This window comes from Dufourea novaeangliae, unplaced genomic scaffold, assembly GCF_001272555.1.
Source record: "Dufourea novaeangliae isolate 0120121106 unplaced genomic scaffold, ASM127255v1 scaffold21, whole genome shotgun sequence".
Taxonomy (NCBI): domain Eukaryota; kingdom Metazoa; phylum Arthropoda; class Insecta; order Hymenoptera; family Halictidae; genus Dufourea; species Dufourea novaeangliae.
Window position 1 is genome coordinate 1,859,053 of NW_015373910.1, and position 23,891 is coordinate 1,882,943.

A 23,891-nucleotide genomic window follows, 5' to 3' on the forward strand; every position below is an offset into this window, starting at 1 on the left:
AAATATTACTAATCAACAGTTAAAGTCATTCCTTAAAGAGTAATTCATAGAAGAAAACAATCGATTAATTACTATAACAATATGTACAAATTATCTGTAACCGATATGTATCGAAAACCATAAGTGGTTAACTATTAAACGAACAATAGTGCAGTCGTATAACAGTGACACGGTACGATCAATGTGTTAAAAAGGTACGATATCGTTCCACGGAAACAGTGTGTTCCAACAGAGGCGCAAGGTAATTCGACTGTCCAGCCGTGTCGTCCGACGTATTTGTACATCTTGGAAGATACTTCACACCTGAACGAATTTTTAACACATCCAAAAAATCCTTTACTACGTAGATATCGATCCACGTTTACAATGTTCCGTTCCCCTCACACTGGACTACCACTCTCCACGCTGATTAGAATAATTGACTCTTATTGTTAGAACCCAATATACACGTAATAATCGGTGTGTACTTTCGTATTTGTTTCATTTCTTCCATCTTTTCTTATTCGTTTCGAGACGACCTCGAATCCATTCGGAATTTATCTCCCATCTTTCTAGCCCATTCGTCTCGCCGTTTGCTCGTTGATGGGAAGAGGACCTTCAAGTCAATCGAGTATTCGAAAAATATCGGAGATCATCGCCGCCATTCCGCGTCCTAGAGCTTCCTTTTCACCCGTGAAAATGTCCCGTGACCGGCCTGAAGCTGTTCTCGGCCGACACTCGCCAATTCCGAGCACGTTTCCCACTGGCGTGCTCTCGCAAAATTCGAAATTTAATCGAGTCCCCCGAAATCTTTGTGGACATTGTTTCGCGATGAACACACGACGCGCAATTGTTTCTCAAGATTTCTATTACTCTCATGGTTTGAATTAATCGTTGAACCGGCGATCGACTTTAGTCGCTACTAGACTGCGGATACGTTAACCCTATTGAACTCTATACCTACCTGCAACGATAACTGTGACTATTGGAGGTGACGCCGGTCTGTTAGATAAGAAACGCTGTGTGAGAGGTATCCCTATTTCATTCTTACAGAAATATTTTCTGAACGTACAGTCGCATCTATATCTGCCTAAACCCAAATTTTCTACAGGATAGTAAGTGAAGAAAAGGAGAGGTACTGAGAGATACCTTCGAAACAACTATCTCCCTCGGTCTCAGCTCATCTAGGGTTTTCCATACTCTGTTATCGTTCCAGGTAGATAGAATTCAATCGTTAACCCTCAGACACTACACTAGTGCGAATTTTCACAGAAACATAGTTTTGTCTGTAACATTTTATTCAGATAGTATAACGGTTTCCTTCTATTATTATGAAATATTGTTTCTCACTTTTGCAATTATTATTAGGGATGGGATCAAGTTCAATATGTGTTTACGAATTCGAGTCAATTTCAATAACCAAGTAATTGTAACATAAGAATCCGGAACTCTAATAATTATATTACTTGGCAGTAACGGGTTCTTTTTTATTAATATTTTTTTGTTCATGGAACTTCCAAAAATTTTGAACTCTCTTGAGCACTGAAGTTTTTGAAAAATTTTGGTACAGTATTATGATTCGCGATATAGAAACCATGTGCAGTTGAATTATCTATTTACGAGAAAGCTGACGTTCAATCAGATTGTTTTTATTACAAAAAAATAAAACTTCAAGTGAAATTTTTTGCCTGGATTTCTTGACAATAAACGCACCAACGCCCATTACTCTTTGAACACATTTGTATTCCACTTTTTCATGCGCGTTACGTATGGCCCTTTCATTTTTCAATCTGAATCGCTGCGAAACCGTTGGTTTGCGCCATCCACGGAACTGATAACTAAAAAGCTCAATATACAATAAGCGGAGCTGTATTCTAGTAAACGAAATTATCACGTACGATAAACGATAGTATCTGAAATAGATCACCCGTTTCTAAGTCGTGTCTAAGTACACACGAATGAAAGCTCGACGAACAGAACGATTTCTTCCGAAGCGTTAACTATTAATACAGGGCGTCCCACGTGATGTCTAAAAATATAGAATAATGCGTTTAAAAATATAGTTAAATGACAGATATTTGTCACAAATATACATTATTTCTTCCTTATATGTAAACTATAGACTTACATTTCACAGATAATTTTATCAAAACAAGAATGAAAAGAATTACTAGATCAATTAAAGTAGAAGTCTTAAGAATCGAATTTCTGATTTTGAGATTTTTACATCAAGAATTCTATACTGAATAGAATCCTCATACTGAACAGCAATTAACCCTAGAAATACTATTATTACCTTCTCTAACACTGAAACTCGACGAATATGTAAATTCCTCACATTATATATTAGTTTTTAGATTATTATTAATTTTTATTTCCTTCGAAATATATATTCTTTTATAGTATATTAATAATAGTAGTAGCTAGAGCAATAAATGGCGTTTTATAAAAATAGTATGAAATATTCGTTCGTCGTTTCAACGATTGATTTCAACGCTCACTACAGAAGGCTTCTAGGGTTAATCCAGAGAAATTCTTTTAGAAATGATATAGACGCAAGAACATTTGTGGATACCAGTTTACAGGAACTTTTTTTCAAATATATTTGATTCCTTTAACATTCTATATAATGACCCAATATCTTTGTAAATGCAATATCTCTCGGAAGAAAGCGTGTACTGGACCTACTCCACGTATTACAAAATACTATATCGTCTTTCCAAATCCATCAAATTATTAGTATTCCCCCCAAAATAAAATATCATTTTTAAGCCAAAATTTCATCTATTCAAGAAAAATTCCATTCTATATTCCCAGTGTATCATTTAGCGAAAATTTTGTCACATACAGTAAATCCTGGATGAGTGTTCGAAGGTTCCTCAGCACTGACAAGGAGAGGTCCGCAGGTGTAACGCTCGCTTATAACCCTCCGTGGACGGTGCCGGAGTTACACTCATGCGCTCGCGAGAACGATACGCAACAATGATGGATCTGTCCGCGTAATTCGGGAACGGATCGACTTGTGACATTGTATGAAAACGGCCGGGCTAGGATACCGCAGAAGTATTGTCTTACGTCTTCGGCTCACCCTATTTCCTTTTAATCACTATCCCTTCTTCTAATCGACAAAAATTTTACAGTGTCGATAAGGGCCTCGAGCTCGAGTCACCACGACTTTGTGTTAGTAAGCTATCGATGTGAGTCAAAAATGATCCGGCCTAGGACGTCTCGCGAGTCCAGTACTCTGAGGGTTAAGTGAGGTTTAGCACAGCTTGGAATTCTGAAGCCAATGATATTTGTTTCAGTCACACATGGCCATTAGTTTATGAAATATTTAATGTTCAATGTCGAGGAGCCTTTAAACACTCATCGAGGATTTACTATATTTCGGGACGCCCGATACATGGAAGCGTATTTTCTTACTCCTTCGATTAACTTAAACATACACGAACCTCATCGTAAACGAACGACGTGCGAGTACCGTGAATGTCTCGAATTCTGGGCACTGAATAAATTCCCAGGAACTGTTTTGTGCGTATGGTAATTAGGTGAAATCAATCAAAGTTCTCGTAAGTATGTTCCCGCGGCTCACATCACGCACCGAAAACATCCACGAGGGGGTACATTCGCTAGCTCGTGGTCGACTGATAACGCTAAAAATTGTCTAACTATGAACATATATAGCAACACGAAACTATAGATAGAATAACAATTATAATTATATTCGTGTGTCGTCACCTATATACCATTAGACACGAAAGTAACGACGAAACCGTGCCGCTTTAACCTTTAAATAATACAGACAACTCGTCTCAGAGAAGAGTCTGAATTTTTATATCATTAACACCATCTGTCTAGTGAACAGTTTTGGAAGCTCTAATGTTTCAATACCTTCAACTGACAATGAGTGCCAAAATATTTCCATAACAGTAACCGAAAATAACATTCGGTTGGTTATTTAATCCTCGGACGCCTCTGTCAGGTCTATTAAAACCCACATTTTTTGGAAGCTTCGTCGAAACACTTCAGCTTACAATGACTGTTCGAGACCGACGACTGTTTATATTAGATCAGTATTCAGTTCTGTATTTCGAAGAAAAGACGTACTCGCTCCGTTTGAAAATACTGATTTCATTTGTTATTTACCAGTAAGATTTCCTTGAGTATCATATAAAACTGAGCATTAGTTTCTATTTTGTATTCATATCATTTTTATTTCACAGTCTCGAAGAATCAATCAAGAAATAGTTACGAAGCATTTAGTAATTTTATAAGAAATTGAAAATAGTGCAGTAAATTTAATATCTGCGGTATAATTTAAAATAAAACCAACAAGCTTTACTAACTAAACGCATACAATTTCGATAATAATTTTAAAAAACAAAAATAAAGCGTGTCTGGTTACGCACGGTTGTTTCCACTGTGACAATCAACGTGCTAAAAAAGACAATCTTCAAAGTTGGGAATATCAGTTTTTATAATCAAAGATAACATACTCGTACCTAAGTGATAAAAGAAAAAGGGGACATGTGTGGGTCAATATTAACCCATTACGAGCTTCCGTGGGACAGCTAAACCGTCAGTGCTCCGAGGGTCAACAATGTTGCAAACTGGCTCTAACTGGATGACTAATTTCTCAGATGAGTCGTCTGTAGTTAAAAGTTAATTAGGCCTGAAACATACGAGCGGTTTACGCGCCGTTTCTGTTACTCTGCCACACGTAATCGATCCATAGACAAGCGTTGCTTTCGCGTCACGCAATTTCTATCTGAAGCCACGTAGTCACCTGAACATTCGCCTTCGAATAAGCATCCTATGAGCATTGAACAATCGTTGTTGTAGATGGTAAACCGAGGATACGTCGAGCTGCTCGATCTACTCGATATCGATAGATCAAAATGATCACGTGATCGGATGCACGCTCAATGTTGACGTATTCGATCGTTTCTGTAGACCCGAAAGCATTTAAACATTCCACGGATTGGTGTTCATGTGGGCTCTGAATGGAGCCTGTACTATCCCCGAATGAGCATTCGCAGCAAACACACCGGCGCTCATTCGGTACTTGTTAGGGGGCTCACAAAGATGAATACGCAGCTTTAGTTGCTCGGATGGAACGAGTCGACGCGCAACGGACATACAGCGCCTCGTAAACGAGATACTGTACGTTGAAAACGTGACCAGGTACGAGCTGCATTTTGTTTCTGTCTCCATACACACTGAAGGCAGCATGGCAAATGCTGCTCGTGCAGTCGGTTCGGCTGTTACACGCTGAACGCGTTCGATTCGACAAAAAAAAAAACGCAGGTCCGTTTGCGCGCAGCGTGTGACGCGTATCGCTGAGAACGTGGCTGCAGTCAATAGAACTGAGGGGCATCGAACGCGTTTTGCATGCAACGCGTGATAACGCTCGCGTAGTCCAGGCCCGTAGGGCTATAACCTTGGGCTGAAAAAAAGACCGTGCTGGTTTCTACACTTCGTTCAACTTCATGTCGTTGCGAGTTCTAGGGAATTATCGTGTTTCCTGGTATGGGAGTAGCTGGATAGAGGCTGGAGAGTTTCGACGATAGAGGTTTGAGAGGATAGGTCAGGTGAATTTGGTTGTAGGGCCGTGAACATACCATTCCAAACATGTTTGATCTTTTATGAATACGAGGAGTTTCACTGTCCTAGGTTCAGTTTGATTCTGGACAGACGACCAGACTGAAAGTCGTGTGTGAACTTTCCTAACGGCTCGTTGAAACGTTTTAAGCTTCAAACGTTTGCAAATTCAAACGTTTCAAACTTCAAACGGTTACAAATTCACAGGTTTCAAACTTCAAACGTTTACAAATTCACACGTTTCAAACTTCAAACGTTTCAAACCTCAAACCTTTCAAACCTTTCAAACCTCAAACGTTTCAAACCTCAAACCCTTCAAACCTCAAACCTTTCAAACCTCAAACCTTTGAAACTTTAAACGTTTCAAACCTTAAACATTTTAAACTTCAAAGGTTTCAAGTCGAAAAATGACTGTCAAGTCTCCAATACCCCACTAGTGATTGGTCTCTAGAACAAACAGTGTCAAACATGTTTGGTCTTCTATAAATACGAGGAGTTCGAACCGTCCAACCCGAGTCTGATCTTGGCGAGACGATAAAACTGAAAATTCTTCAAACAGTTTGACGAAACCATTCAAACATCGAATATTAAAGACTGACGGCTCGAACTCGAAGGTTGAAACGTTTCATCAGACTGTTTTAAAAGTTTTTACACGCAAGTTTCAATTTCATCGCCTCATTAAAATCACACTGGGCTAGGACCCTTTAAACTCCTCTCCAGATGTTGGAACACGTTTGAACGACTTGATGGCCAATCGCTAGGTGAAACGGATCTAAGTTTAAGTCGGCCAATGTGATCGGCCGAGTGTGAATGCGGGGGATCGGATGAGCATTCATGGTCGTCTCGTTAGCCGGCCAGATGGTATAGATCGGTGGAATGAAAGGCAACGCTTGAATTCAATGTAGAAGCACCCTCACGTTGAAAATGATATGTAGCTAGATAACATAGCCGGCCGAATCGCGTCCAGTGGTACGCGTCACGTGAAAACGACAATATCGGGTTGTTTTCGACGGCATTATTGCTCGGCCTCCGGTTACATTGATATGATATTCGCGATGTAATAACAACGAGCAACAAATAGACGGCAAAACGAACGATAACAACCGCGACACTTGACCCGGAGACGTGTATTTGCTATAGAGAAATCACATTAACTGTTTCGGGGTAGTCCGAACAAAGGAATGAGGGAATGGAGAAACCATTGTGGATGTTGAGTGGTTGAGGAGGAAGGAAGCACTTGCTAAGAGGTAAATGAAAAAATATATTGAGAAAAAGAACGGCTCAGAAATTTGTTCAATATTGTATTAGGCTATTTTTGAAACCTGATTGATTATAGTAGACTTTAACAACATATTAGTCTTCAATAGAAGAAAAGAGTCTCCACCTAATTCTTGTCTGAACCGTAATTAATGAAGGTGAAAAATATTATTGTATCAACTATTAGGAAAGTTGATGGAAAAAATTAATTATACACTTGCTGATGTATATTGAGAACCAGTAATCATGATTGTTATGTGTTCAACAAAATACCATTACAACCATCCAGAACGAAAGAAACTATTTTTTAAATCTTTCTATTAATCCTTCGAAATCTTAATGTCAATATGAATATAATAGATTAACTGTTACCAATTTCTTACAATTTCGAGGGTATAAATCTATACACTTATACATGATCATAGACAAATCACAGAAGTCAACATTTCATCTGTTATAACTTGAGATCTGTTCAAAGTATATGCACACTGTAATCATTTGCTGGACTACAGTGTTTAATAGAATATTCAAAATCAGAAGAATAAAGAGAAGACAAGATAATTTTTATAATCAGTACGTGAACAAATCTGCGAGACGCTATAATGTGGAATAACATCGTTTCCTGAAAACGTGGGAACAATTTATTATTGCACTGGTCTTATTGTTTTTTCGTTGTCGTGAGCCACAAGGTGGTTATTTATTTATATATTCAATGACAAACGATATTTTTCCAATGATCGGTAGACAGTTAAGTGGTTAAGAAGAGTGAGAAGCAGGCGAGAGGAGGTAAAGCGTGAATTCACAGGAAGCAAGGTATTAGAAACGCATTAAACATGTTTCGATCACAGACGATGATAAAATACGAAAAATATAGCTCGGCGTCACGCGATCTGCGCGTTTAACCATAAACTAAAAGCACGGAAATCACTGCTATTTCCGTAGCTAGAAAGGAAGACCTATGATTCTGTAATTTACAACGTGTTCAGTTCTATTTAATTCCCATTCGATGATGGATCGAGTCCATTGTATAACGAAGAAATAACATTTCCGTCACTTTCTATTTCCATATTTCTATGTTCTGTCGTTCACGGTAGATATTTAACAGTTCAGCTAAATCATTCGATTGCAAAGGCTAACCCAACGGTCGGATTTATTAAGAATTTTGTCCTTTATTTCGCAAAATCTGAGAAATAGAACATAAGTTCAGATTACGATCGATGCGTTTAATATAATGATGTAATATAATAAATCGGTGCATTAATGCAAACCAATTTCCATGTATCATATGTCGACACGAATGTTAATCGAAGTAGGAACAATTAAACCTTCCCGTTGTAGAGTTCCCTTCAAGGAGAGAGGTCATTAGTACCTTCCGTTCGACTCCTCTTTGTGGTTGACCACCAATGATACCAATTAACAACGAACTGGGTCGTTCAAACATCGTTGGCCTGGTTTTTCATTTTGTTTCCATCAGTTCAGCGTCCACTTTTCGTTCTTACGTGACGCGTATGGTATCTCATTTGCCGTGGGATTCTTTAAACAAACTTTTAGATATGTCATTCACCACATTATTCTCCTTTGGCAAAGTTCATCAAACACGTAACTCTTGAACACCAAAACTAATCAATTTAGTTTTTCATACTCCAATAATATTTAGGGCTTTGCTTTCAGGAAAAAGAATTTATTTCCCATATTGCATTCCTTATTTCATTAGGAATCTTTCATGTCTTTCGTTGAGTCTCCGCATGATTTATAAAAGCATATCGTGGGTTCACCAAATCAATGCAGCTGAAGTAATCTTAACGAACTTGGAAAAGTTCACATACAGAAAATCACATAAAATTACGTTACGCTACTCAATACATACATAATATAATACACATATAATTTAAATTGTATTGCCTCCAGTTCAAATCTCCACTATCCAAGCATACCAATGAAAGTATTTTTTTTTTTTTTCATTTGCATCGATCCAGATCGTTAGAAACGATTAAGTGTTTATGTGATGTTCGATATGATCGAAACATCAAATCTTCGAATGCATTTGTTTGTTTCAGAGAAACCGTGATTCCATGGAAATGAACAGAGTACGAGGACAGCTCGATATTTGGTCACGTTTGCCTCACTCGGGGACTCGTGTTTTCGTTCAATACATCGACGGTTGAACTGGCTCCTCCTTCCGATCGGCGGTTTGAATCCAGGAGCTACTTGAATGAGAAAGGCCCATGCCTGTGGTTACCTCGTACCCACGATCCTTTACGGACGACGAAATAGCAGGTCGAACCGAGGAACATAAACGATGCCCCCCCTTGTCAATGAATTGGGTTACTCGATCCATTTGACGACGGTTTAACTAAATACTTTAAGCCTTTTATGCGTACTTCGTGCGTACTCTATCCGTCAATTTATGAGGACACTTCAGACCCAAGGATATTCCCTTCGTTGCTTCCGTAATTTAATGTGATTCGGTAAATGACACTTGAATACTGCTTATTTAAATGCAGATCCGTAATCGCAATTTTGTTTGGTTACAGGCGAGGGCTCCCTTAAATACTGGTTGAATTCTTTCGTGAATGTAATTTTCATGAAAAGATTTTGAATTTAGTAATGAAAATTTAGTATCGGCAAACTTAACAAAGAATAAGTAACTATATGAGTAAAAAAATCAATAGGTATGCGTTGAATCTTAAATTTTCATAAAACTCAATGTCTTTAGTCAAATTATATTTCAGTTACTTGTATTTGTATCAGTGTTCCGTGATGGCTGTCTTTTGTTATTCATAATTTTGTAATAAAGTATCGTGACATAATTTAGAGTTAAGAAAAAGAGAACGCCAAGAAAATTATATAGAATTTTCAAAAATACAAATTGAAGATAATCAGAAGTTTATTTTTTCTGTCTAATATTATTCTAGAATGTCATATTTTCACTGATTAAATTGTTTAGACGATTCTTTTCCAAAACATACTCTCTCTGAATAAAGATACATAAGAAATAACAATCAAGAAGTTTTCAACTACACGCAATGCCTGATGTTCTGTTAAATTGCAAACTATTTCCATAATCCTAAATGTTATCACCTAGTAAACAAGGGAACCAGTATTTCCAATTAATGGGATTGTACGGGCATTCATGCGACAACTTCCGTTTAAAGATAGTCTAATTTCGTTCGCCGCACGAATAGTTTATCAATGAACAGGTGGGTCACACTTTGATCGCGTTTCATTTGATTTTTCACTTTATAATTTTCCCGTTATCAAACTGTTCTTCACACGCCAGTAAATTCAGCTTCGACCTCTTCGACAAACATATATTTTTCGACGGCTCGATAATAATTGGTGTTCTTCAATAAATAACAGTTTTTATTTTCAGATACAAAAATGATTTCGTTTATCTAAAGTAAATGCCTGATTTGCAATAAATTAATTCAGGAATTGTTGATTGCACTCGTTCTAGCGGAAAATTGCTTTAATAAATTGCACTGCTCAATTCGACATATTGCATCATAATGAAATTTATTCATTTTTTTAATGGAGTTCCCGACGAGCTTCAAAGTTCTTCAATGTTGGATTAAAATTTGTACAATCGCCGATCATTTTTAAATATGGGGTGAATATATGAAAATATCTGTGTTCCATTAATTTCTACTCATCGATTTCTCTCAATGATTAATTAGTAGGTATTGCCGTTCGAAATGAAAATTATTCGAGAATCAAATCCACCATATGAAAATGTACGTAAAATATCATTTCTGGTATACAGATAAGAAAATATTGAACGTGAATATACTGGGTATTATTTCCCGTATATCTTTAAAACTATCGTAGATATAAAAAAACGATTAGAATAAAAATTGAATGGTTTTTTATGCCCTATAAAACGATGCAATTAAATTGATAAAAATTATGTGTTTAAATAAAAACATCCCCCCCCAATTTTATGAATTATCAATTTAATTGCATCGTCCTATAGATCATAAAAAGCCATTCAATTTTTATTATAACCATTTTTTTATATCTACGATAGTTTTAAAGACATACAGGGAAATATGGAAACACCTGTCTACCTTCAAGGGATGTTTTCACTCTAAAGAATTGAAATTAGATAAAAAACCAGAATTGCACTGTACTTCTCTTGAGCTCCCCAACAAACCTGCAAAGTTTTAAAAAAACTCGGAACTTTTGGGTTATCGAACTTCCCTTGTTAGTTTTGCTTCTAGAATCCACTCTATGAAAGCACATTTCACATTTCCCCCGACACCCTGCATATGAAACAACCGCGTGGAAGCGACAGGCAATCGGGTCCAGATTGACCAACGAAGAGACCGTCGAAATCGACTGAACATTAAAACGATGTTTGCCCTCTAACCGCGACGCAGTCAAGCCGCAAAACCACCGAACTCCATCGATCTATAATTCCGCGGGACCCGGTCGAATCGACTGTGCAATTCATTCCAGATTCTTTCGTAACTACGTCTCCCCATCAGGCATCGCTCGAAATTGCGAGCACTTTGCTAGATGGTCCCGCGGTCCGTTTAAAGGTCGGGAACGAAGCGGGTTCAAGAGTAACCTGGGCTCCTGCGCCCAGTTACGTAAATGTATCCTTTAAAGCTCCGACATCGGGGATCCAATGTATCTTCTTTCGTGGCTGTTTGCATCAGCCTGGCTCGTGAACGGGCCGGGGCTTACCTCTTTCCTCGTTTCGCTTTTCTACTTCTCTCTCTCTCTCTCTCTCTCTCTCTCTCTCTCTCTCTCTCTCTCTTTATTTCGGCAGTGCTGATAGCCCGGCTGATGTTACCCTTCCGGGCAAAGTAAAGTTATACGGGGTGGTGGGATGACGGGGAAGAGGGAAAGCTGGCGGAGAAAGTTCGGCGAAAAGAACGCGGAAGCAAAGAGACAGAGGGAATGCGCTGCATAAAGGAAGAAGAACGAGCAGATAAAAGTGAAAAGTCGAGGGGGACGGGTGGAGTGGAAGCGGCGGGCATGAAAGAGATGAAGGATGAGAGAGATACTCGTGAGTATACGTTTGGCTCGTTTCGTCAATCAATACGCGGTGAATAACTATCGAAGTTCAGACGCGGATGTATAGTTCGCGGGATTTATTAAAATATTTGTTTCTCTTTTAACCGTGAATTCTTCTGGAACATCACTGTACAAGGTGTACAGGCTGGCTGAGCATTGTTCGAATCGTTAATGGTTGCGTAAACGGGTGACAAATGGACGAACTATACAGTGTTCCGTGATTGGAGAACAACTTCTGTGGATGATTTACGGAAGGATATAATCATTACTTTTTAGAAATTTCCTTGTTATTTTGTGATTTTAGAAAAATATTACCATCTTGGTTGAAATTAAAAGGTAGTTTGTGTAATTTTTTATGGCTGTATATCGAGGAGGTACGTGAGAAAATTCATTAACTCTTTCTGCCCTGACTTACTCGGTAAGCCACATAATTTAAATAATTAATCAAATAATTAATTAGTTATATCACATAGAATGTTCAGGCTAACGATATGATTTGTAAGCGCTAAGTTAAATGATTCCAAACGGAATCACACGAGTAGAAAGGGTTATAATGCGACCGAGTTTAGAAATCATTCTCAGCTGAAAACTTTTGTCAATCGATTAGTAATACTCGCAACAAAATATAGTCGCAATATTTAAATTAATGTTCTTACGCAGAGTCTCGTTCAGTAGTCTCTGGCTCTTAAAATATCACCTTCTTCGTGCGTATGAAATATTCCACTATTTTCTTTTTTACAATAATTTGGCAACGATCATGTCCAATGTTTATCAAATAACCGTGGAACACTGTACTTGTGCTATGCGATTTAAGCGGCGACGATGTGATCTTTCATGATTCTGGACTGGTGCAATCGAGTATCTTCTGGCAAACAGAGATTCTGGTTATTTTCAGGACATTCGATGTGAAAGTAGCGTCTCGGCGGAACGATCACGTAGCGAGTCAACGAAACGGTTCCCGATGTTTTACCGGTGACGGTATTATATTAAAGTTACGCGAGGCAATTTCTTCGGGATCCTCGTGCTCGGACGCGATCCTTCGATGAGCGTGATCCTCGTACTGGCAGTATCGCGGGTGGCACCATTTACGTTTCGTAGAAAAAGTGTCGCGAGATGTTTCCGAATGATGCGGAACGGCGCGTTATCAAACGTGGCTAGCCATTCGCCTGGAAGCCCCATCAATCGAAAAAAAAATTGTATTTTCACTCATTCTCTCTCTGGATCGAACACAGAGAAAACCGTGGATACTAGACATTTTATTCTTACTCTCGAATACGTCGTCGGTTCGAGTAGCAATCGAGATTGATCAATTGCCGAGCAATTCTTTCGGAATAACACGGCAAAATCGTCTCGAAGATACACAGGCAATATCCATATTGAATAATTCATCGGCATAAAAAACGAAGAGACCGCTGCATATTCAAAACGAACACAATTGTGAACGTTCTCCCTCCCAGCACGCGGTCAGCCGTTCACCGATATGGAAATCGATTTTCTCCGCGGTCGATCGTCGTCTATCTTATTCCGGTTCTACTTTCTTTCTAGCGAGGTCGCCGTTAATTATTCCATTCAAATAACTAACACGTTGGTGAGCGATAGGGCGTGTCCAGATTAAAAGCACTCGGACAGGCCCTTGTAGGACTTCTCTCATTTTTTTATTTTTTTTTTAAGCTCGATGTTCAGCACATTCTCGGGAGTCCGCGTCTCCGGACGTGAAAACACGTCCTAGGAGAAGATTGGAGACCACCGAGCGGCACGGGTGTGTACGTGTGTGTGGTGGTGTCTCTCCGTAGTCGGCTCGTGTCTCAGGGAATCACAACACACTCAGTTCGAACGAACGCGTCGACACCTTTTGGGGGGACGGGGCGGGCGAAGTGGTCGGTTTAAACCGTGCCCCGAGAGGTGAACGTGTCGATCGTCCGGGGATGTCATCATGAGCACCGCGTAGCCCTCGATGATGACCTGTCGATCGCTGGGCTTACGTTGAACACGAGAGAGGACATTCTTTTGCTCGACGTTATCGTGGCTGGAGGATTCGTGGTGTCGTACACCTCGAGATCGCTACGACTACGTACGTTCGATGGCTCCCGCCAGCTGGTTACCACGTTCCCCCAGCTGGCTTCGCCGGTCAGGTAGGCTAGAAGGAGTAGAATTAGGCACCCACCTAGGCACCTGCCACTAGCAGCTTCCACGGAACTGCAACCGCTCGTCTGGTTCTCGGTCGTCGGTCTTTGTACCTCTGGATGAGACACCCGATCTACCTGCTGGCTGCCCATCCACGGATCCCCCTCCGTCTCCACCGCATTGTGCCTGGCGCCGATCGCCGAGTTGTCCTGTATCGCCTCCTGATGGTTCACCGGCGGTCCAGGCTTGTCCCGGTCCAGGTCGTCTTCGAACTCTAGGGATGTCTCCGTGCCGTAGAGTACTAGCTTGAATTGTTCTAGATTGTCTGGAACATTACGAGGTTCGATTTAGTTTTGGGCTCTGGGCGGAGATGTCTTTAACACTTTGACTGCCACGTCACCCAAATATGGGTGACACGTACATTGAAAAGTGTCTGGATTATTTAAACACTGTTATAAAATGTTTGCATGAAATTAATGTCGCAGTATAATTTAAAACAAGACCTACAGTCTCTGATAACTAAACTCAAATATTTTCGACAATTTATGACTTAAAAAACGAAATAAAGTGCGTCTGGCTACTACGGCCTTTTTCACTGTGGCAGTCAACGTGTTAATGAGACAGAGACGACTGATGCATCTTGGTAAGATGATCTTTTTGGTGCTGATTTTGATAGTTTTTTTTTTGTAATGCAATTGGCAATATTCGGATTGTGAAACAATGATTTTCTTGCATAATGGAATTTTATTTGTGAATATTTTGTGCTTTATTGCAATCACTGGATTCAGCCGTATCTCTGTCTCATTTGCGATTTATTTAGCTACGAAGTAAGAATAATCTGAATTGAGACTGTTCAATGGGTTCTTCTGTATTAATATGATATTTGCATTGGGATGGAGAACAGGAGATTGTGGGTAACAAATATAAAATGTGTAGGTGATCATGCTAAAATTCAGGGGTTGAAACGTATCTACAAGATATCTAATGTGTAAATCGAAATGAAATGTGTACTAACAGCGAATCATCCTGGAACGAGACTTATTAAAACATATTTAAGCTGTAAATAGTACTATAATTTTTACCGAGGAATCTCCTGAAGTTTCAAGCTTACTTACAATCACTATATTTCGAAATAGTTATCCTAACTGGTTCAACATGCTAGCTCAATAATAAAAGCTGTAAAGTACATTCTGAAATACATATATTTAAATCCATAAATAATCTCATTCAAAAGATTGGGAGTGGGGAATAAGGAATGAAGCTTACAATAATAGCATTATTGCCTATGAATACATATTTATTTGAGTGTTCTAGAAAATAATGGTTCATCAAATCACTAGTATAAAACGTTACGGACCATTCTTGCGATATATGAAAAATAAATAATTTGGAATAAAGTGATTAAAGCTGCACAATATTCTTTAAGACACTCTAGTACCTACTTCGTACAACGCTAGAAGTGTAGTATAAAAAATAATACAGGTATATATATACAGAATAATATTAAATATAACCAAACTAAAGAACATGATGGCATCAAATAATTCGTATCTCGTAGATATTACACACCGTCCCGTTGTTTACTTTGTGGTGTCGTTAAATAATTATGCACGGAAGACATCTTGCAGATCCTCGTCCTAGAAAAGCGTCTGCTGCAGAAACTTTGATCAAAATTTAATCTCCGACACGATGGGGGTCTCGGTTCGCTTATTTTTTTTTTCTTTACCACAGATCGCGCAGGAAAATTACGTCCTTGTATAATCTGATCATAAAATCGTACTGAATTATATTTCACAAACGAATATTTTTCTTCTTTTCTAGAAAAGAATATTTGTAATAAGATGAAATTCAGTTCTATTTACAATTGATAGGGTCACGATAAACAGGAGCATCATTTCAACATTTCAACATCTCAACAGATGTCTATGCAAATTTGTTTTACTAAAATTTGGAACCGAAGTAAAATGTGTTTGAGCAAATAATTAGTGTTTCAAATCGAGAATATACTAAAAATTGTATCGATCTTTATGAAAGTTTATTTCATTGTGTTTTGCATGATTGTATCTGAGCATAATTAACTCTAATAACAATACTGAAAGAACGTTATTCACATATGACTATACAAGACTTCAATACAAACAGTCCGTCTTAAGTTCAGAATATATCGAGTTTACAAAGTGTAACAAATACAGTAAATTTGAAAGAAATCTGAATGTATCTTTTCTATTTGAAAATAAAGATTTTCTAACAAGCATTGTTCTCGTTCTGAAATTTTCAATCAAAAGGTAATTAAAGGGAAATTTAAGGGAACGAAAATAACTTCAGAAGTCCGTGAACAATGAAGTAGAAATTATAGACCTTCAGAATCGATTGTCTTCTCTACAGGACTCATCCCTGAGCCATTTGTCTATCACAATGAAAGCCATTCGCAAAGGCTATAAAATGTCAAATACAATTTGCAGCGTCAGAATATTAACACTAGAAAGACATCATACATAACGTGTAATCTACGTCATCTCGTGCGAGATTAAATGTAAATAAAGGGTATTGGCATAGGTAAATTACTTTGATTAAAATCTTCTTCTGCGATTCTTTATAGTTAATATCTTTGATTTGAACGCTCGACAGCTCACGATCGATATACTGATTAATTTTCTGGAATTATGATTGCTGAAAAATCATTGCAAGATAATTAATTTTCGTGACTGTATAAAACGTAGCTTTATAAATACAGCGTTACAAACAACTTCACAATTTTATATATGCATAGCAATTAAGTAATTATCAAGTTTATTTGCCAAGTCCAAGATATGCTTCATGAAATAGTAAAATATGGTTATTCGATTTGCTCGGAAAGAAATGTTCTTTATGTTACCAAATGAATTTCTCAATGTTTCTTTACCTGTAGGTATTATTATTTTAATTACAGAGAAGTATATTGCTACGTGTCACAAGTTTTCCAATATTAGATACTATATAGGTGTTAATAATTTAATTAATACCGCACTTCAGATCTACGCGCATGCAATACAATTTCAGTCATGAGAAATTGTTTTGCAGTGGTATTGTTGATGACCACAAAGTGTTACACACCGTATACCTCGATACTGTTAGTTTCTAACTGGCAATAAGTGGACTTCCTAGTTCATTTATGCTCCCAGACCGGAAATCACATTAAAACGCTTTACTCTCATTTCCATGTCCGAGCAACCACGGACAAACTAGTTTATTTCAGCTTCGTGGTGGAGGGGAAAAACAAAACTTCGTGTAGAAGCATGGAATACAGCTTCAGATAAATTAGATTAATTGGCGACCCGTATGATCCTTCCTCCGCGGAAAAATTAAATGAAATGTCACGTTTCTGCCGACTGTTCAGATTTTCCAGACAAAGATGAAAGTAATTTGAAAAAATATGGAAAAATTTATAAAATTCAAAGTTTATAATAAATTTATTAAATACTTGTACGTCGAAATAACAACTAAACTCTAAAAATATCAAAACAGATGAACAGAGGGATCATTAATGATTTAATAAATTTTTGTAGTGTTTGTAAGGGATTAAATAAACGATAATACATGTGCCGTGTTGCAATATCTGTGCAATTTCTACTAAACACACATTCCCATGCATACAAGCGATTCTGGAAGACAAGCATTACCTGCAGGGAAGTCATTCGAAGTTTTGATTAAACTGCCTGCATACACCTACCTTCGTAAGTTTTCTTATTATGGCCGAAGGACTTTTTAAGAAGCTGCACTTGAATCATTACGCGGGAAAGTTTGCCCGCGTCATAATTAATAAGTTCACGGGGAAACTGACATGCAGATAAACTATAATCGAGAATATTTCGTTCGCGTGGCGTTGAAGTATATTTGCAGCGATGATTTTCCGAAATGTACACTGAATTCAATGTGGAGGTCAAAAAAGGAATTATGGATTGTTATAATTCTTATACTAGGTCGGTTGAAAATAAATGCCTATCTAGAACATATCTATGTTTTCGTTGTGAGTGTTCCTATGGCCAACTGTATTAAGTAACTCCGATAACTGTTCATTATAATAAATATTAGATTTTATGGAATTTAAATAAATTATAATACACGCTATACTGAAAGACGTACATGAATTGGTAATTTAATTTGTGCTGTTATTCATGAGTTTATCTTTCATGGCACTGACTCTTTCAGAAACTTTAGTAAAAAGTAGTAATAAATTCTGAAATAAATTTGGAAAACAACTTATAGTAGTCGCTTAAGTAATATTCAGGAACAATTATAATAGGAATAGCCACTTAGGTATTGCTTCAGTGCTGGTATTTGCACATCAGGAAGACGATGAGAACTACTGTGGTGCAAAATTTTTCTCGATTTTTCGTAAACTGATAAAAGTTCGCTTAAAAAGACTACTAAACCATGTCAACTACTCTTCCTTTGTTTAACTAAGATCCGCAAACTGTATTTTCTGTATAGACACAACGAAAAATCGTAACCGGTTCGTTACGCCGTTATTGATGATAACGCTGCAATGTATAAATAAAATACTGGACACTCGTCTCGAAGTGTTCATAGAAGCACAAAATACACAATGTAAATCATACCAACGAAACAAAAAAACGATGACGCAGAAGTGCAATTGCAACGACTACAGAGCAAACGAAAGAAAAAGAGTTACACGAAAGCCCAACTTCTACCAAGTACTACTTAATGTCGTCGCATTTCACATGGGTGCACATCTATCGTATAAAAGTCACTACTGTTGCGAAACCCAGCAAACGACCGCGCATAACACGGATCCGTGAATGTAGGTGCGGAAATATGAAAAGACGAACGTCGTGTTCGCGCTTACACAAAAGGGACGAATAAACTTCTGTTTCAGTGATCCCAGTGTACAAGAGAATAGGTCTAATCTTGAAAAAAATAACAACTAAGTTAAGACATTAAAGTCTCGTTTGCGATTCATGTGCGACTACCGTCACGCAACATCCACGGATAACTAATTACACAACTGTACACCCTCGTGAACGAGTAGCATCGGTAAGTGGAGTACCCTTGTCCAAGGTCTTCGAATCGAACATCTGTTCGTCCTGCAGCAGTTCCAATCCCTTTGCCCTGGTCGCGTGTTGTCCAGTCCCACGCACCCCGGGATAGATAGGATACAGTGGATAGAGCTGTTGGATCTTAGAGTATTGTTGGAAGATCTCTGGCACGTTCTCGATGACAGGCTTCGCTGGTGGCTCCAGGAGGATTAAGCCCCTCTGAAGGGACGAGGCAGTGACTGCGTTCACGATTCTCTGTCTACTTGTGATTCGGGTGGTCGGGACGGTCGTGGTTGGCCTAGTCTGGGTTGGCCTGGTCTGGGTGACTATGGTGGTGGTCGTGATCGGGCTAGGTGTACTTCTTCCTCTTGGTCTGGACGTAATCAGCCGAACATCACCGACAATGTTAGGCCCTCTGCCTGCGTTCAGACCTCTTAAAGTTTGCACGGTCGGTTTTAACGATGGTTTGTTCGCCGATTTTCCATTCTTGTGCTGACCCCGAGACTTCCCCTTCCTCTGCGTTTGGGTCTGAGCGTTCACCACGTACGGCGGACTAAGATTTCCAGTTTTCTCGGATTTGTGCTGGGTCTGTTTGTTCTTGGAGCCTGTCAGGGAATTTTGCGCCTTCGAGAAAACGGTTTCCCGAGGCTTCACGAACGGTCTTCTAGGGATGCCTATGCCGGCAGGACTGTATAGTTCGTATTCAGTACGATCAGGCAGCGTTGATGTCCCGTAGAAGATTAGCGCCCACTCGTGAAGGGTCGCGCGACCTGATTTGTCCAGTCGTCGGCACAGGAGGCAGCAGGAAATTAGAGAATTGCAGTTTGAGTAATGATTAGTAATAATATGTATAATTTGGGTGGAATTTTGACATGCAACGAAGTTTTATCTAAAAGATCCCTAGAATTTTATACTCTGTCGAATTTACATCGGTACATGTGGTAGTTAATAACAGTATTTCGTAATTTATGATCCATTAAATATTTCACCCTTAGGTGGACCATTTTAATTATTAATTGATGGGTGTAACGGTACGTTAGACATACATTGTTAAATGATCCAAGTCTACAAGCCTGGTTCGTTCAGAGAGATCTAGATGACGGATAATACACACAATACTAGAGTTGCTTGAAATCTTACTTATCCCCGAAAGCTTTTGTATTTAGATATGAAAGAAATCTTCGTTTCAGTATAGATTAAATCTCGAGTAAGTAAATGTATGTCCACCAATATTTGCTCCAACTATATTTCGAATAGGGTAAGACTAAGTTTCACGTGTAATAAAACTAGTTCAAATTCAATCAACGTTAATATCGCTATAACTGATTGTAAATTTATCAGCTTATCTAAGATAAACTTCTTTTTACAAATGTACCCATTTTTCCCCCAATTTTTAGCAATTGCCACCGCAACGCAATCCATGTTTAGCATCTTTCTTATCAATACAATTTAATAGAATACATCGACATCATTCGATCAAACGATTCAAGGACAGCCGTAGGAACCTCTCAGCCTGAAAGTGGCAGCTGATAAGCCGGCCGGTGACAAGCGGCGGCCAATTGAAGCGCGGTCAATCATCGACGATTATTTCCGAACGCGTCGATAGGATTCCAGAGTGGCACAATATTGTCCTTTGGCCAATGATAACGAAGCGGGCTCCTGGACGGCGTGTTCGCGGAATCAAAGCAAACACGACGTCCGACGGTTTAAATACCTGTACTTGGAATGTACCCCGCGCATTATTGCGAGACAATAGAGCGAAGATCCACCTTGTGCGGGGAACACGGCGAACTACAAGCCCGGGGTTGACTCGAACTTTATGCACCTATCGGCTTTAACTGGCTTCTGGCTTGAAGTGGCTCCAACGGTTCCACCCCTGCACAAGGTCAGCTGCCCCTCAGTGGTTCGTGAGACCCCCCGCCCGTTGGTACTGGATGCCATCGCAGGGGAACACGCTTCGAATATGGAATTATGCCCTTGGGAGGTGGATGCAGCAGCTTAGACGATCCCACGTGCACGGTTTACGAGAGAATACTCTTCATGTTCACGAAGATGAGACGATAAGATAGCAGATGGCTGTTACTGCTCGCGCTACGTGTTATATAATCTATAGAACTAGCGTTAAATGACATCGCTCGTGTGTTACGAGGAATTTCAAGTTTATGCGGGCTATCGATACTTTATGAAGGTTTCGTGCCAATCAGAACGTACCCATACGTCATCCAGGGATAATTACTAACCATTCCTTTTTCAGTGATACTGTTTATATACACTCGATAATTAGGATTTGATAGTTAGAACCACCAAGATGCTTTCGCCGTGTAAAACTATAAATTCGAAGTGGTCGTTGTACTGGCAATCATCTCGTTAATATGCAACGTTTTCGTGACGACCAAAGACATTTTGCAAACACCTGCGCCTTAAATACGTCTGGCGTATAAAAGTTGGTACCAGGGAATTTACTGTGCACGGATATACAAAACTGGTGACGCTCCATTTAAGGACAAATTTTACGTAATGAACTTTACGCAGCCATTAGGTTTAATGGCGTTGTAACAGCGGCCTGAAGTTGTCTTAATACTTGAGCAAGGTGATTTGCTTCAGGAGGACAGAGGCTCTACCGCTAGAGGAGTAGTACTACAAGTTCCGAATCATCTCGGAGCGACTGGACGAACTTTGTCATATATAAGAATCCTTGTAGTCAGAAATACTAAACGGGTCGTGGAATTCTGTTGAACCTTCAGAGGCACAACTTTAATGCCTTGGTACAAAGTGTGCACATTGGGCCAAAGCTTCGTGTTTATCTGTCATTAATTGGTATCTCTCGAAAATCCAAATTGTGTAAAATTGCTTCTATATTACTAAATTATTACATTTACATTATAGAAATTAAAGAATATTAGTAGTTTGTGGACCTTTGTGAAAAGTCATATTTTTAAAGACCAATTTACAGAAACAGAAATTAACTCTTAACTGATAAGATGGAGTCCAGGGAATTCCATGAATATTTGTAAAATATTTCATTTTGAACCAATAGTTACTTAAAGAGATGCTTGTCGGTTGTAGTGAGTTATATTAAAACGATCCTTGTCAAATGTTTTGGTTTTTGTGACAACAAATTGTAGTAATCAAAAACGAGAGTCTTAACCTGGTAGAACCTATACTGTCAAAAACGACTTATGTATTGATTTAATTCGAAGATGAAATTGTCTCTTAAGATTCTTAAAGAAGCTAGAATATTGTTTTACTTTCCTGAAAGAAAACAAAAATTGATAAGGGTCATTTTTCTTATAAGCCCCTCGATTGGTATGACTCACATATAAGTTACAGATTTTACAAAAAAATTTAGGTAATATGATGTACATCTGGAACATGAACTGCCAAGACAAAGCTATTCTGAACTGTATATGGAACTCCAGAACGATAGTTATGTTCTACGACTCACGTGTCGGTCATAACTTACAAAGTTGACACAATTCTAACCTACATGTGGATTGCAGATCCTCGAAATTCAGATTGCTAAATAGAATTCGTCTCGAAACAGTAACGGTGTTAAGTACTCAAGAATCAGTTCATCATGATTCAATGTATCATTAGTAAAAATCTAAATTTGATAAATGTTCATGAACTCTGCAATGTAGATGTTTGCAGGATGTACAATGCTGCTCAAGAGTATCGGGCACTTGATAGGTTTGACGTAATAAAACGTACCAAAGTATTAACAAAAGAACTTTCCACTATCTTCTTATGGAATAAGAAGGTTATAAATTTGAAGCATTTATAGAGGAATATTAGTCGCATAATGCTGTCCTCATTAATCATGGTAATCATTAACCAGTTTATTCAATGTCGCAGAATTAACATCTTCAACGTTCAAAAGAATCCTTCATATTAAATTAAGAGCGTGACAATTAAATAACCAGAAGGGAGACGAATTTTCCAATTAACAATATTTTAAACTATTGTTTAATTAGGTCCGAGGCGTATCAATTTTATTATAGTATAATTTTCTATTCTTTTCTATTATTTTTAAATCACTTGTATTAGAAATAAATAAATGTCCGAATACGTTGGAGCAGCAGTGTAAAATACTAAGTATTGCTATTCGTCTGGAAACACTGTACGCGAAGAAAGGAACAAAAAGATCCAAATACAATAGGCTCACCTTGATATCGACCCTCATTGTGGATTTCTAGTTTCCACGTGCCGTGCGGCCTTTCGCCCCAAGTGTGAACCGACATAAATGGCCATTGATTGAAACCGGCTTTCGAGATGTCGTGCGGCCTTTTCGCGAGCAGGGTGCTCTTGGTGCCTTGCGGAGACGTTAGTTGTATCTGAAGATCCCCTCTTCTCGAGGCCATCAGAGACACCTTCGCCTGCGACAGACGAATAATCGATGGATGCATATGGAATGTTGCTTTTGCATTGTTTGAATCTCAAGACGTGACAATGTTAAGCCAGAGATCCTTGAAGCTTCCGACTCCGTAGCAATTATTTCAGAGTATCTTCCGAATCTCTTCGTGTACTCATTATACGCCAAGAATTGTATACTTGGGAAATTTTGGTAAACACTTAAAAATAAATTACTTAAATTCTGGCAAGTGAGAGGATACCTCATTAGAACTTCGGTTTGACTATCCACTTCCACATATTAGAATTAACAAGATTGACTACTTTGTGTTTTGATTCTAGTGTGACGAAAATATAAGAACTGTCATTAATGTCAATGAATTTTTTTATGTGAAGATACGTGGAGATTATATAAATATTGACAGTTGAGTGTATTGAAACATTTTAATAAAAAAAAAAAACATTTTGAAATACATTCTATTTACAAACTTTGGATTGATTATTCCGTTTTAGTAATATTAA

General features: G+C 38.4%; 1 protein-coding gene across 2 annotated transcripts in view; it reads right to left on the reverse strand.

The window, feature by feature from the left end:
• LOC107194154 (furin-like protease 1) overlaps positions 1-23,891 on the reverse strand; it is a 306,619-nt gene that overhangs the window by 12,153 nt on the left and 270,575 nt on the right. The window contains exons 9-10 of one of the 2 annotated variants that reach the window (XM_015583723.1): positions 23,185-23,395; positions 14,024-14,308 (exon numbers count right to left, since the gene is read on the reverse strand). In XM_015583723.1, the coding sequence (XP_015439209.1) occupies positions 14,024-14,308; positions 23,185-23,395 (496 nt within the window). Of the gene's footprint in view, positions 1-13,480; positions 14,309-23,184; positions 23,396-23,891 lie in introns of those variants that run through there. The other variant, XM_015583722.1, reaches the window with a different exon arrangement.